Below are 14,175 nucleotides of genomic sequence, written 5' to 3'. Positions count from 1 at the left end.
CCTTTAGCATATCAGTATGTGGAATTACATTATGGAATGGATTAACCAAAGAATTAAACAAAGCACCAATATGATTCAGTTTAAGAGACTGTTCAAACTATAAGTGTTCACAAAGTACACAGAACAATAATCATGATTAACATCTAGAACCTTTTTTTTTTTTGAGCTAAATATTATTTATGTATTTAATATTTGTTTACTTACTATGGTATATTATTTATTTATTCACTGTTCTGTTACAGAGAACAAAGAAATGGGATAAAATTGCTATGGTATGAAAAGGGGTAGGATTAAATAAACTCAGCTTCTTCCTACTCCTTTTCGGACGTGCCGTAATGAAACAACTGGAAATGTGTGTCCTATGCATGTTCGAAATGAACTGAAACTAAAGGTGTAGCATTATAGCCCTCTAATGGTCAAATTCAGCGCTACATGTATTAGTAACTCTCAGACAAAAGACAACAACACGCCCACAAACACAAAAAACATCACAAAGTCAGCAATTTCAACACAAAACAAACTAAATATCTTTACGCACAATCTGTACTTACAGAGATTTGACCAAGTTTCATGATGAAACTTACAGGTGTGGATTTCTACTGTTGTTCAACTTGTTTCTGCTTGTCTCGAACACTGTGTGCGTCACTTGAAAAGGTCCGACAGGAAACAACGACTGGGGCAGAACGTTCGTGCTTTGTTTTCCAGTCTTTGTTAAATGTCCGATATCCGCAATTTATTATGATTTTTTTCCAGGGTTGACGAAGTAGTCTTCTTCTACTCACCCTAATGCTGCGTCATTGAGACGCATATGCCTCGCTGTCGCCCCCTGCGGGGTGGCAGGAGCACCGCATACATGAGCCACCCTAGTTTAAAAGGTTTCATCAAGCCTTTATGGCCTTTATGGGCCCGCGGGCCGCCAGTTGAGTACCACTGGCCTAGACTCTTTAATGCGGATTAATCCATCATCTTGATCACTCTCATTAAAAATGTTGACACAATTGATCAATTTAATGACTCAAAATCTTTGAAAGGTCTCTGGCAAGGCTTTTGGTAGTGACAGGCAGCAGAAGCCAACATCAACACGATGTCAAAAAACGTTGGATAAATGCGTTAAGTGCATCATAATATTCGCTTGTCTTATTGCTAATGCATGATTAGTATCTATCCAAAATCTATTACATCTCTTCATGATTAATCAAAGTATCAACAGCACACCTGTCATTAATCTGATTAACTGATTAGCACGAATATAAACAACAATATCCGACTTTTTAATTTTTTTGCTGCAGCTTTTACAAAAAAACTGTAGTATTGTACATGGTAATTGGGATTTGTTATATATTGTATACTATTATAATGTAATATATCAGTATATATAATATACTGTATATATAATATGTAAATATTGCATACCGTATTTTCCGCACTATAAGGCGCACCGGATTATTAGCCGCACCTTCAATGAATGGCATATTTCATAACTTTGTCCACCAATAAGCCGCCCCGGACTATAAGCCGCGCCTACGCTGCGCTAAAGGGAATGTCAAAAAAACAGTCAGATAGGTCAGTCAAACTTTAATAATATATTAAAAACCAGCGTTCTAACAACTCTGTTCACTCCCAAAATGTACGCAAATGTGCAATCACAAACATAGTAAAATTCAAAATAGTGCAGAGCAATAGCAACATAATGTTGCTCGAACGTTAATGTCACAACACACAAAATAAACATAGCGCTCACTTTCTGAAGTTATTCTTCATTCGTAAATCCTTCGTCTTCGGTGTCCGAAGTGAAAAGTTGGGCAAATTTACGATCCACTGGCAGATGTTGGCGTCGTCTGGCGCTGCCTCCTCGTCTTAGTGAAGGTGTGTTCGCCTTCTGTCATCCATTGTTCCCACGCAGTTAGCAGTCTAGCTTCGAATGCCCTGTTGACACCAATATCTAGCGGCTGGAGGTCTTTTGTCAATCCACCCGGAATGACGGCGAGTATTGAATTAAGCGCGTAAGCGTGTCTCTCAATGTGCTGTTATGAGCTAGCAAATATAACAACTACACTACCCAGCATGCAACGATAGTTACGAGCATGCGCGGTAGCCCTGAGAAGCGTTGTATGCTGGCAGTTAGCACGCTGTGAGTAAACGTTGAGAACTCAGTTAACACGCCTCGTCTGCATTATTTATAATTAGACAGACAACACACTTAATAGGAGCCATTTTGGGGTCTTTACATAAACACACAAATGGAAATGAAACGTCACATATCCCAGCATGCACCGCGCGCTTCTTCTACGGGGAAAAAAGATGGCGGCTGTTTACCGTAGTTGCGAGACCTAAACTTTATGAAAATGAATCTTAATATTTATCCATATATAAAGCGCACCGGGTTATAAGGCGCACTGTCAGCTTTTGAGAAAATTTGTGGTTTTTAGGTGCGCCTTATAGTGCGGAAAATACGGTATATGTTATATTTTATATTGCTACTATGGTACATTTTTAGTCTACTTTATACCTGCATTATCTTTTCCTTCCTTTGTAACTGAGCTACTGTGTGGAACAATTTCCCTTGTGGATCAATAAAGTTTGTCTAAGTCTAAGTCTATTTATCATGATTTATACCAAAAAAAAAAAAAAAAAAAAAAAAAAAAAGGGAATTATTCCCTTGTGTTACATATTTATTTGAGCAAAAATAAAGGCAACCAAGTAAACAAAAGCAAAAACAACCATTGCACCAAAAAGTCCTCTGGAGTCCAATAATTCATTGCCTGAGGTAGGGCTGGGCGATATATCGAGTTTGTAAGATGTATCGATATAATTTTAAAATAAGATATGAATTAAGAAAATATCGTAATATCGATACAACTTATTTCACGTTAAAATGACCAAACGGCGCTTATTTGTTGTGTTTCTTGTTCTCCCCCTCCATGGGCTACTAAACCCCTCCCCTTCCTCCTTCCAAGACGTGCTTGCACGTATAAGAACATCTGTGATTGGTTGGTTGTTTACTATAATGACTCGGGATTGGTTAGGTACAGGCCAATCAGAGGCAAGATAGGGCGTACACTGCCTGAAACCGAGTTTGATACATTTCGTATTATTTCATCCCGCGAACAGGTTTTATCCGGCCCGCGGGATGAGTTTGCCAATTACAAAAATGAGCCGAAATTTTTGAATGAAAGAAACTGCTGTTCTAAATGTGTCCACTAGATGTCGCAATAGCAATTCTTTGTATCTTTGTAGATGATGCTACATATGTAAAAAAAAAAAAAACAAAAAAAAAAAACGCATGATGTTAGTGCACCAGTCGAGGAAAATAAGCAAACTACATAAATAACATCCTGTAATTTGATTTTGATATTTTTTTATCTTGATAGATTGAAAATTAACACCAATGAGTTGACTGATGAACATTATCACATCATTTATTCGGAAAGTATAAATAACGACAAATAAAGGTAGAATACTATTAACCGCAACATGTAAGTGTAAAAAAAAAAACAACAACATTATGATTTGTACATTTTCAGAATGTGCGTGTTCTATTTTTAAACAAAGAAAACAATCTGAAGTCGTCTTTGTTTTTAAGTTATCATGCCTTGATTTTACCAGTCCGGCCCACTTGGGAGTTGATTTTTCTCCCTGTGGCCCCCAATCTAAAATTAGTTTGACACCCCTGACTTAAACAGTTTCTTTTCTGTGCCGTTAATACCCATCTTGACTAACTGGGTTAATAAAAGTGCCACTGACTGTTTACAGTACAGTCGTCATTCACTTCAATTTCACTAAATATCGCTCAAAAATTAACATCTATATATGTATACTTTCACCGAAAAATATCTTGAGATACATAGAGTATCGAATTTAAGCAAAAATGTATCGAGATATACTTGTTCGTCCATATCGCTCAGCCCTAGCCTGAGGTGAGGTTTTCTTCATTAACAATAACAACATGAGTCATGAAATTAGGCAAAGAGATTTGACAAATGCCTCATCAGTATCACACCTAATACCGATACCACATTATAAAAAAAAATCAAATTTTTATGGTTAATTTACTCTAAATTTCTACTGTAATTTTTATTTTTATTTTTTTTAAATAGTTTATAAAACTGTAGAATTGAAGACATTATCTGTAAATAAACAATCCGCCTGTTATTTTAAGTAATATGCCAGTAATGACAAACTATGTATATTTCTATTTTTTTACTGAAAAATACCAAATTAATTATACATAGCATTTTCTGTTTTCTTAAATTACTTTCAAATTCATGTAAAATTACAGTAATTATATTTCATTAAATATGTAGCTTGTTATATAAAAGTCTATGTCCATACTAACAATCTAACACAGGGGTGTCAAACTCAAATACAGAGTGGGCCAAAATTTCAAACTGAACAAAGCCGCGGGCCAAGGTTGAACAAATGAACCTTTAACGTACTCTACGAGCTATCGTCACGTCCGCTTTTCATCCATTCTAACATCGTTCAGACCCAGTCACAAGATATGTGCGGTTTCTGTACGCACACACGAGCGAATGCAACGCATACTTCATCAACAGCGATACAGGCTACACTGAGGGCGCCAGTATAAAAACTTTAACACTGTTAGAAATATACGCCACACTGTGAATCCACACCAAACAAGAATGACAAACACATTTCGGGAGAATATCCGCACCGTAACACAACATAAACACAACAGAACAAATACCCAGAATCCTTTGCAGCACTAACTCTTCCGGGACGCTACCACCAACCCCCCCCCCCCCCCCCCCCCCCCCCACACACACACACACACACACACACAAACACACCTTGTAGCGTCCCGGAAGAGTTAGTGCTGCAAATGGTTCTGGTTTGGTGTGGATTCACAGTGTGGCGTATATTTCTAACAGTGTTAAAGTTTTTTATTCAGCTACCCTCAGTGTAACCTGTATCGCTGTTGATGAAATATGCGTTGCATTCTAATGTGTGTGCGTGCAGAAGCCGCACTTGTTATGTGACTGGGCCAGCAGTCGTTGGGCTGGTTGGCTGGCAAGCGTTTGGAAGAGTCCCGGGAGGATCGGCAGGCCAGCTTTAGTGTTCATTTGATATCGCCTCAAGGGCCAAGTGAAATTACACGGCGGGCCAGAGTTTGACACCCATGCTGTAGAATAAAAGGTATTTGTCTGCAGAACTGTTTGCATCGTCACTTTATTAAAGGTGGTTGATATTAAAAATTCAGAAAAAATCTGTAAAATAATGGTATTTTTCTGTGGAACTGCCAGCATTGTCACTTCATTAAAGGTGTTCGATCGTAATGATTTGGAAAAACTCTGTAGAATAAATGTATTTTTCTGCAGAACTGTTTGCATCGTCACTTTATTAAAGGTGGTTGATCTTAATAATTTAGTAAAAAACCTGTAAAATTACAATATTTTTCCGCAAAACGTTTCATGAAAATTTCTGTAATTATAATGTTTTTGATCATTATTTGGTTTACAATGTTTTACTTTAATTTTATGGTTTTCGTTTGGCAGCTGTAGCGTTATTTTACTTTTCTTTTTTTTTTTACAGTGCACCCTATAGAAACTAAATCAACATTTAACACCCTAATTAAACAGCTCCAAGTGCACAAGCGTGGGGTTTTTCCACCCTCAAAAGTACACACAAACATGTTTATGTACTGTAGGATAGGATACGACGTGATTGCATGATTGGTATCAGGTGCGGTTTGAAGACAATAATATCGACCTACCTTCCCTCCTTTGGAACATCTCCGGTAGGCGTTGGTGGCTCCCGCGGTTTGATTCATGCCAACAACTTCAAAGTTGTCACTCGGAAACAAAAAGTCGCTGCCGGCCACAAAAATGTCCCGTGTCGAACGACAAGAAGTTGTATGATTCGGAGAGAAAGGTGGAGCCGCACTGTCGACGTGCACCGACTGAGAGCCGCGCGCCTCCACGTCGAGTGAGTCAGTAGGAATGTGACGTTCGCGAACGAGTTGAGTCTTTTGAACGGCTCTTTTTTTTTTTTTTTTTTTAAGGTGAACGATGAGAACTGATTGCCAGTTGTTTGGGAGCCGTTTTTTTTATAGACATGCAAATTTAGCATCGGCAATTGCCCATTCTGCGCATGCGTGCCACCCGACTTACTAGGAAATCAGTGTTAAAAGAAAACTTAGCTGCATATTGATACACTTAAAAAAAAAAAAAAAAAAAAAGTTTAATATTTTTATACTATTATTATTACAAGTATTGTATTATTGAATTCTCTTTTTTATAAAATTGTATTTATTTTTATTTGGATTCACTTTTCGGGTTTATTCTTCATTTTCCCTCGTCGCAGTTATGGCTGCCATTTAAAAGGCTTATAACCCTGAATAATTTATGAATAAAAATGTATAGCGCAGGGGTCGGCAACCCAAAATGTTGAAAGAGCCATATTGGAACAAAAATAAAAAAATAAAAAATCTGTCTGGAGCCGCAAAAAATTAAAAGTCTTATATAAGTGTTATAATGAAGGCAACACATGATGTAAGTGTCTATAATAGCTATATTAGCCTACTATCAAAATGACTTTAAAAGCCTTATATAAGTCTTATAATGAAGGCAACACACGATGTAAGTGTCTATATTGGCTATAATAGCCTACTATCAAAATGACTTAAAAAGCCTTATATAAGTGTTATAATGAAGGCAACACATGATGTAAGTGTCTATATTAGCTATATTAGCCTACTATCAAAATGACTTAAAAAGCCTTATATAAGTATTATAATGAAGGCAACACATGATGTAAGTGTCTATATTAGCTTTATTAGCCTACTATCAAAGTGACTTTAAAAGCCTTATATAAGTGTTATAATGAAGGCAACACATGATGTAAGTGTCTATATTAGCTATATTAGCCTACTATCAAAATGACTTTAAATCCTTATATAAGTGTTATAATGAAAGCAACAAATGATGTAAGTATCTATATTAGCTATATTAGCCTACTATCAAAGGCTGAAGCAAATCTTTGTTGACAGATATGTTGTATTTTAATTTTTATTCTACATATTTTTACAACATTGGAAATCATTTGCAAAATGGAAGCTTCTCGCAGGATGAGATAACTTCTGGAAATTACTGGCTCAGAATGGCCAAAGGTGTAGATGTGTGTGTCCAAGTTTAAGGAAACGGCAGGCTGTCTTCTTCTAATGGATTTATTAGAATCTTTACAAGCTGGGTAATGTTTGCTGTGGTCTGGAACAACATGGCACACAAACAACTATGTGAAATGCAGCCAATATTGCACACAGATGTGTCATGAGACATGCAAATATAAATTAAATACACAGAGGACATAAGTAAAGGAAATTAAATGATCTCAAATATACCTACAAACGAGGCATAATGATGCAATATGTACACACAGCTAGCCTAAATAGCATGTTAGCATCGATTAGCTTGCAGTCATGGATTGACCAAATTTCACCCATTAGCACTCCAACAAGTCAACAACATCAACAAAGCTCACCTTTGTGCATTCACACACAGCATAAAACATTTGGTGGACAAAATGAGACAAAGGAGTGGCATAAAACACATCTTTCTGTGGCAGCGTCGGAGAAAGTTGTACATGTAAACAAACTACGATGAGTTCAAGGATTGCTGAAATCAGTAGGACAAAACGGTGCTTGCCAAATACTCTCATCAGTGAAGCATGTTTAATATAAGTCATTCTCATCGACGTCCCACTGGGTTGTGAGTTTTTCCTTGCCTTTATGTGGGCGCTGGACCGTGGATGTCGTTGTGGCTTGTGCAGCCCTTTGAGACACTTGTGATTTAGGGCTATATAAATAAACATTGATTGATTGATTATTGATAAATTGTGGGATTTCTAACAATTAGAAAGGTTTGTGTCATGTTTGTTCTCCTACAGAAAATATGTTAAAACAATAAAAAAAAAAAATTCTTCATCTTTTCCATTTTCACACATCTCTGAAAGAGGTCCAGGGAGCCACTAGGGCGGCGCTATGCGGCTCTATAGGCGTGGGTTGCTGACCCCCGGTATAGGGCGTCATCTATTATAATATCATACAATTGCTCATGCATTTGTTTATAAAATATTTTTTACATATACTATAAAAAATAATCTTTGGATTTTTCAGTTAAAAAACTTAGTTTAAAATGTACGTTGTTTTTACAGCATGTGAGAAGGAGCTCAGAGTAAAGCCGCTGGTCCTCCACATTAAAAGGAGCTAGATGAGGTGGTTTGGGCATCTGGTCACAATGCCCCCCAAACGCCTTCCTGGGGCGGTGTTTAGGGCACGTCCGACTGCTAAGTGACTACCGGGAAAACCCAGGACACGGTGGAGAGACTATGTCTCCAAGCTGGCCTGGGAACGCCTCGGGAACCACCGGGAAGAACTGGACAAAGTAGCCGGGGAAAGGGAAGTCTGGGCTTCTCTGCTTAGGCTGCTGCACCCGCGACCCAACTTTGGATAAGCGGAAGAAGATGGATGGATGGATAGAAAAGTCCGTGTGCCTTCTGTTCAGTCTATTTCCAATTCTGAAACGCAAATCAAAAAATAAAATTAGGGCCGTTTTTCGATTTGTATTACATATGGCTGATTTTAAAACAAACAAAAAAGCGGTTGATTTTCATTAAAATATTTACATAAGATTGGATTTTGTGCCGTTTTCCTTTTATGGATTTTAATTTTCCCAGATAAACACGAAAAAAAAGGCGTGGTTTTCTGTGACGACAAACAGAACCGGAAGCCGTATTTTAGTTTTTCCTTTGCGTTTAGTATAACGGTAACATCTTTGTTCAGCAGGCGTCCTATTGTCGTTTTAAAAAAGTGTCATTAAATAACTTTTGTTTCAGGAATGAAAATAGAAAAAAATGGTCCGAAATTTGTTTTTTGATTCGCATTTAAGAAATTGAAATAGACTGAACGGAAGGTACACAGGCCTAGAAAAACAAACTATAGTTGTTTTTTTTAATTTCTCGGCACTGCACTGCCGGTTTTTTGGTTTTTTTTACCATGAAATCTATTGTCATTTTTACAGTGTACAATTTAAAGGACAACTTGCTTTAAAATCATAAGTCAAGCAGATATTTCTCATTATTATTAACAAAATGTGTTGCAATATTAGATAATACTAAAGTTCAAAATATATACAGCTGCATGCAATAATACATGCAAAAAATGTAAAGAACGAATTCATTTTGTCAGAAAAGATAAAGTACTTTTGTGACGTGGTCGTGGCATTGTTGTGCCGAAGGTCGTCTTTCCAGGAAGCGGCGAAATGAAAGGGAGCAGGGAGAATGATTTATGTATATAAATCAAACAAAAAGACAGGAAACAAAATAAGCGTGCCTAACACAAGGTACGCTAACAGGGTCGCTCACAATGGTAAATGGGTTTTACTTGTACAGCGCTTTTCTATCTTCAAGGTACTCAAAGCGCTTTGACACTATTTCCACACACACATTCACACACTGATGGCGGGAGCGGCCATGCAAGGCCCCTAACCACGACCCATCAGGAGCGAGGGTGAAGTGTCTTGCTCGAGGACACAACGGACGTGGCGTGGTTGGTAGAAGGTGGGGATCGAACCAGGAACCCTCAGGTTGCTGGCACGGCCACACTAAGTAGCTCTCTGATTAGTGCTCGGGAACAGGTGAGCGTCCCGAACACTAATCAGAGGCAGGTGAAAACAATAAATAACCATGGCAACCAAGGAGACACAAAACAGGGGTGCTGAAACAAAACTAAGCCAACAAGAGACATAATACGTAAACAAACTATGATGCGGGCAACGGATCATAACAACTTTATTGACGGTTGGCGCATATTTCGAGGCTCTTGCAGGCCACTTTAAATGATGTGACGGGTGTCAGGTTCAAACACTGATGCAATCTATTAATCAGACAGGAAGCAAGGAATCATGCAGAGACAGAGTTCAATTTAGCTCATGAGGAGAACGCATGGAGCTGCACACTTAGTCACAATCTAGCCCTACGCTCTAAGGTTCAGCTCCTACGTCCCTCTATTTATTCAGGAGTTCCACAGTCAACAACACTAAGACGGCCTTTAAAATGAGTGGTCACATATATTATGCAAAGCAGGTCCAGGACGCACAATACGTGACGGAATGTGCTGGGGGCCTTGTGATTTCGCCCTGTCCCCACTTCGTCTGCGTGTTGTCATCTTATCTTTGTTGAGGTCCTTGAAGTCTCTGCTTCGTCTGCGTGCTGTCATCTTATCTTCGTTGAGGTCATTGAAGTCCTTGGCTGTTAGCGGGCTAAAACAAAGATAACATCTGTGGCTGAGGCCACCACTCAGACTAGAAGTTTTGTCCTTGTATAGATTAGAAAAGTCTAACTTGAGCACAATAGCTAATAAAGCAACAGACTTTAAGCATACTAAAGTTAGTGTGATAATATATACATAATTATTCTAACAGCGGGCCAGATCTGCCTTGAGTTTAACACCTGTGTTCTAAAGGGTAGTACTTTAGGCGTATGCACACCGGGTATAGTGTATATTTAGTATTCACATTTTTATTATGTCCTAATTCTTATTGTAGTTTTATTTATAATTTCTATATCCATAATTGCATTTTATTCTTCCTCATTATTTGTGGGTTGTTTTTTTTCTATATTGTTAACACATTTTTTTTTTTTAGGTGAGGGAAAATTCAAACGAGTGATGTCAACTGCTAAATCAGGGAAATATGACACGGCCTTATGGAATATTTACAATGAAAACACAACAACAAATACAATGATAGCCAATATATCAGAAGAATTCCCACCTGTAGAGTAATCAATCCGTTTCCTACCGCAGAGCTGGAGCCTATCTCATCTGCATTCAGGCGGAAGGCGGTGTTCACCCTGGACAAGTCGCCACCTCATCGCAGGGCCAACACAGATAGACAGACAACATTCACACTCATATTCACACACTAGGGACCATTTAGTGTTAAAGTTAAACTAGGTGTGGTGAAATGTGTCCTCTGCATTTGACCCATCCCCTTGTTCACACCCTGGGAGGTGAGGGGAGCAGTGAGCAGCAGCGGTGGCCGCGCCCGAGAATCATTTTGGTTATTTAACCCCCAATTCCAACCCTTGATGCTGAGTGCCAAGCAGGGAGGTAATGGGTCCCATTTTTATAGTCTTTGGTAGGACTTGGCCGGGGTTTGAACTCACAACCTCCCAGTCTCAGGGCGGACACTCTAACCACTAGGCCACTGAGCAGGTTGATAATCAACCTATCCCCAGGTGCATGTCTTTGGAGGTGGGAGGAAGCCGGAGTACCCGGAGGGAACCCACGCAGTCACGGGGAGAACACGCAAATTCCACACAGAAAGATCCCGAGCCCGGGATTGAACTCAGGACCTTCGTATTGTGAGGCACATGCACTAACCCCTGTTCCAGCGTGCTGCCCGTGTATAGTAATATTTGTGTAAATTAGTCATCTAAATCTTATCTTATAACTGATACTAGTCATTGTTTCCTTAATAATAGTAATAAAAAATAAAAAACAGTTAAAAAAAAATCTTCTTTTGAACGGCTCTTTGAAAGGAACGGCTCCCTTTAAAAAGAGCCGTACTGTAAATCCCATCCCTAGTGAGTGCGTGGTAAATGATGTGACGGGTGTCAGGTTCAAACACTGATGCAATCTATTAATCAGACAGGAAGCAAGGAATCATGCAGAGACAGAGATCAATTTAGCTCATGAGGAGAACACATGGAGCTGCACACTTAGTCACAGTCTAGCCCTACGCTCTAAGGTTCAGCTCTTACGTCCCTCTATTTATTCAGGAGTTCCACAGTCAACAACACTAAGGCCGCCTCTAAAAGGAGTGGTCACATATATTATGCAAAGCAGGTCCAGGACGCACAATACGTGACGGAATGTGCTGGGGGCCTTGTGATTTCGCCCTGTCCCCACTTCGTCTGCGTGTTGTCATCTTATCTTCGATGAGGTCCTTGAAGTCTCTGCTTCATCTGCATGCTGTCATCTTATCTTCGAGACAGTCTTTTGAACGGCTCTTTGAAAGGAACAACTCCCTTTAAAAAGAGCCGTACTGTAAATCCCATCCCTAGTGAGTGCGTGGTAAGTAAGGGGTGCGTGGTTTGGCTCGACCCAAAAATGACGGAAAAAGACACCATTGTGACATTACTACTTGGTTTGAGGAAACACTAAATAGGGTTGGGTTAAATATTATTTACATCTAATGGTAAATGGCGCTTTTCTACCTTTTTTTTTTAAGGAACTCAAAGCGCTTTGACACTATTTTCCACATTCACCCATTGATTCACACACTGATGGCGGGAGCTGCCATGCACAGCGCTAACCAGGCCCATCAGGAGCAAGGGTGAAGTGTCTTGTTCAAGGACACAACTGACGTGACTAGGATGGTAGAAGGTGGGAATTGAACCAGTAACCCTCAGATTGCTGGCACGGCCACTCTCCCAACTTCGCCACGCCGTCTAATGGTGTTATGCAGAAAATAATGCCAACGTGCGACATGTTGTGACATAAATGCTGCTAAAAACAGGTTTATTTAAATGCAGCCAGCTCTGTATGGTTTAGAAAGTGGGCAGCGGGCCCTAATGATATGACCGGGGAATCTATGTACTAGGTGAGTGCCCAAAGTGCTGTCCGGGGGCCAAACTTGGCCCACCAAGATTTTTCGTTTGGCCCGTCCAATGGTGGTTTCCCAAATTCAATACTGTTTTATACTAAATTCTTCCAAACTCACATGGTGAAGTGAAGTGAAGTGAATTATATTTATATAGTGCTTTTCTCTAGTGACTCAAAGCGCTTTACATAGTGAAATCCCAATATCTAAGTTACATTTAAAACAGTGTGGGTGGCACTGGGAGCAGGTGGGTAAAGTGTCTTGCCCAATGACACAACGGCAGTGACTAGGATGGCGGAAGCGGGGATCGAACATGCAACCCTCAGGTTGATGGCACGGCCACTCTACCAACCGAGCTATACCGCCCCATTTATGGTGATTTTTGGCATGTCCGCAAGGCTAACCAGTTGCCATCTATGGAATGTGACGATCTCTGTATGTTGGTTGGTACGCTTCACTCCTGGTGCTGCTGTACGTTTAAAACGCTGGGTTTGGCCCACGGCCCATTAGATTAAAATCATCACGGGGCCACTTAAAATGTTCAAAACAGAGTATAAAAAGTCAAAGAGTTTTATTGAAAGCTTTGCTTTCGTGTACTGAGTGAATCTGCTCCATGGAGCAGGGGAACTTAAGCTTTTGCTTCTTCCTGTTCCTTTTTTTTTTTTTTTATGACTTTTTTAAAATTAATGCAATTTTATTTGAAATGGCCTAGACCAGTGCTTCTTAACCTGGGTTCGATGGAACCCTAGGGGTTCGGTGAGTCGGGCTCAGGGGTTCGGCGGAGGTCAAAACACACCCGACTCATCGTGTATATAAAAACTTCTCCCTATCAGCGTATTACGGATACGACAACAGCAGAAGTCAGACTGATTTGCAGGTGTGTAATTTGTTGTGAGTTTATGCACCGTGTTGGTTTTGTTGTTTGAACAAGGTAATGTTCATGCATGGTTCCTTTTATGCACCAGTAAAAAAACATGGTAACACTTTAGTATGGGGAACATATTCACCATTAATTAGTTGCTTATTAACATGCAAATTAGTAACATATTGGCTCTTCACTAGCATACTTGCCAACCCTCCCGGATTTTCCGGGAGACTACCGAAATTCAGCGCCTCTCCCAAAAACCTCCCGGGACAAATTTTCTCCCGAAAATCTCCCGAAATTCTTCCTGAGTGACGTGTCGACAGCCTGTTTTCACGTCCGCTTTCCCACAATAAAACAGCGTGCCTGCCCAATGACGTTATAACTGTAGAATGATGGAGGGCGAGTCTCTTGGTTTCTTATGTGGGTTTATTGTTAGGCAGTTTCATTAACGTCCTCCCAGCGCGGCAACAACACACAACAACAGCAGTCACGTTTTCGTCTACCGTAAAGCAGTTCGTCTGCCGTAAACAGCAATGTTGTGACACTCTTAAACAGGGCAATACTGCCATCTTCTGTACATGCATATGTGACAATAACATCTATGGCTTTTAAAGAGTGCAGTGCACAACTGCGCACACAACAAGGAGACAAATCAGAATGCATCATCAGAGAGGGTGTTCAGCATGG

The 14,175-nt window shown here is 39.7% G+C and overlaps 1 protein-coding gene across 1 annotated transcript in view; it reads right to left on the bottom strand.

The window, feature by feature from the left end:
- Positions 1-5,974, bottom strand: part of LOC133609500 (A-type potassium channel modulatory protein DPP6-like) — a 464,599-nt gene extending 458,625 nt beyond the window's left edge. Inside the window, exon 1 of the mRNA XM_061965112.1 lies at positions 5,735-5,974. Coding sequence (XP_061821096.1) covers positions 5,735-5,791 — 57 coding nt within the window. The 5' untranslated portion in view covers positions 5,792-5,974. The remainder of the gene's footprint in view (positions 1-5,734) is intronic.
- Positions 5,975-14,175: the final 8,201 nt, after the last annotated feature.

This window comes from Nerophis lumbriciformis, linkage group LG07 (assembly GCF_033978685.3).
Source record: "Nerophis lumbriciformis linkage group LG07, RoL_Nlum_v2.1, whole genome shotgun sequence".
NCBI classification, from domain to species: Eukaryota; Metazoa; Chordata; class Actinopteri; order Syngnathiformes; family Syngnathidae; genus Nerophis; species Nerophis lumbriciformis.
This window is presented reverse-complemented; position numbering and strand designations above follow the sequence as displayed.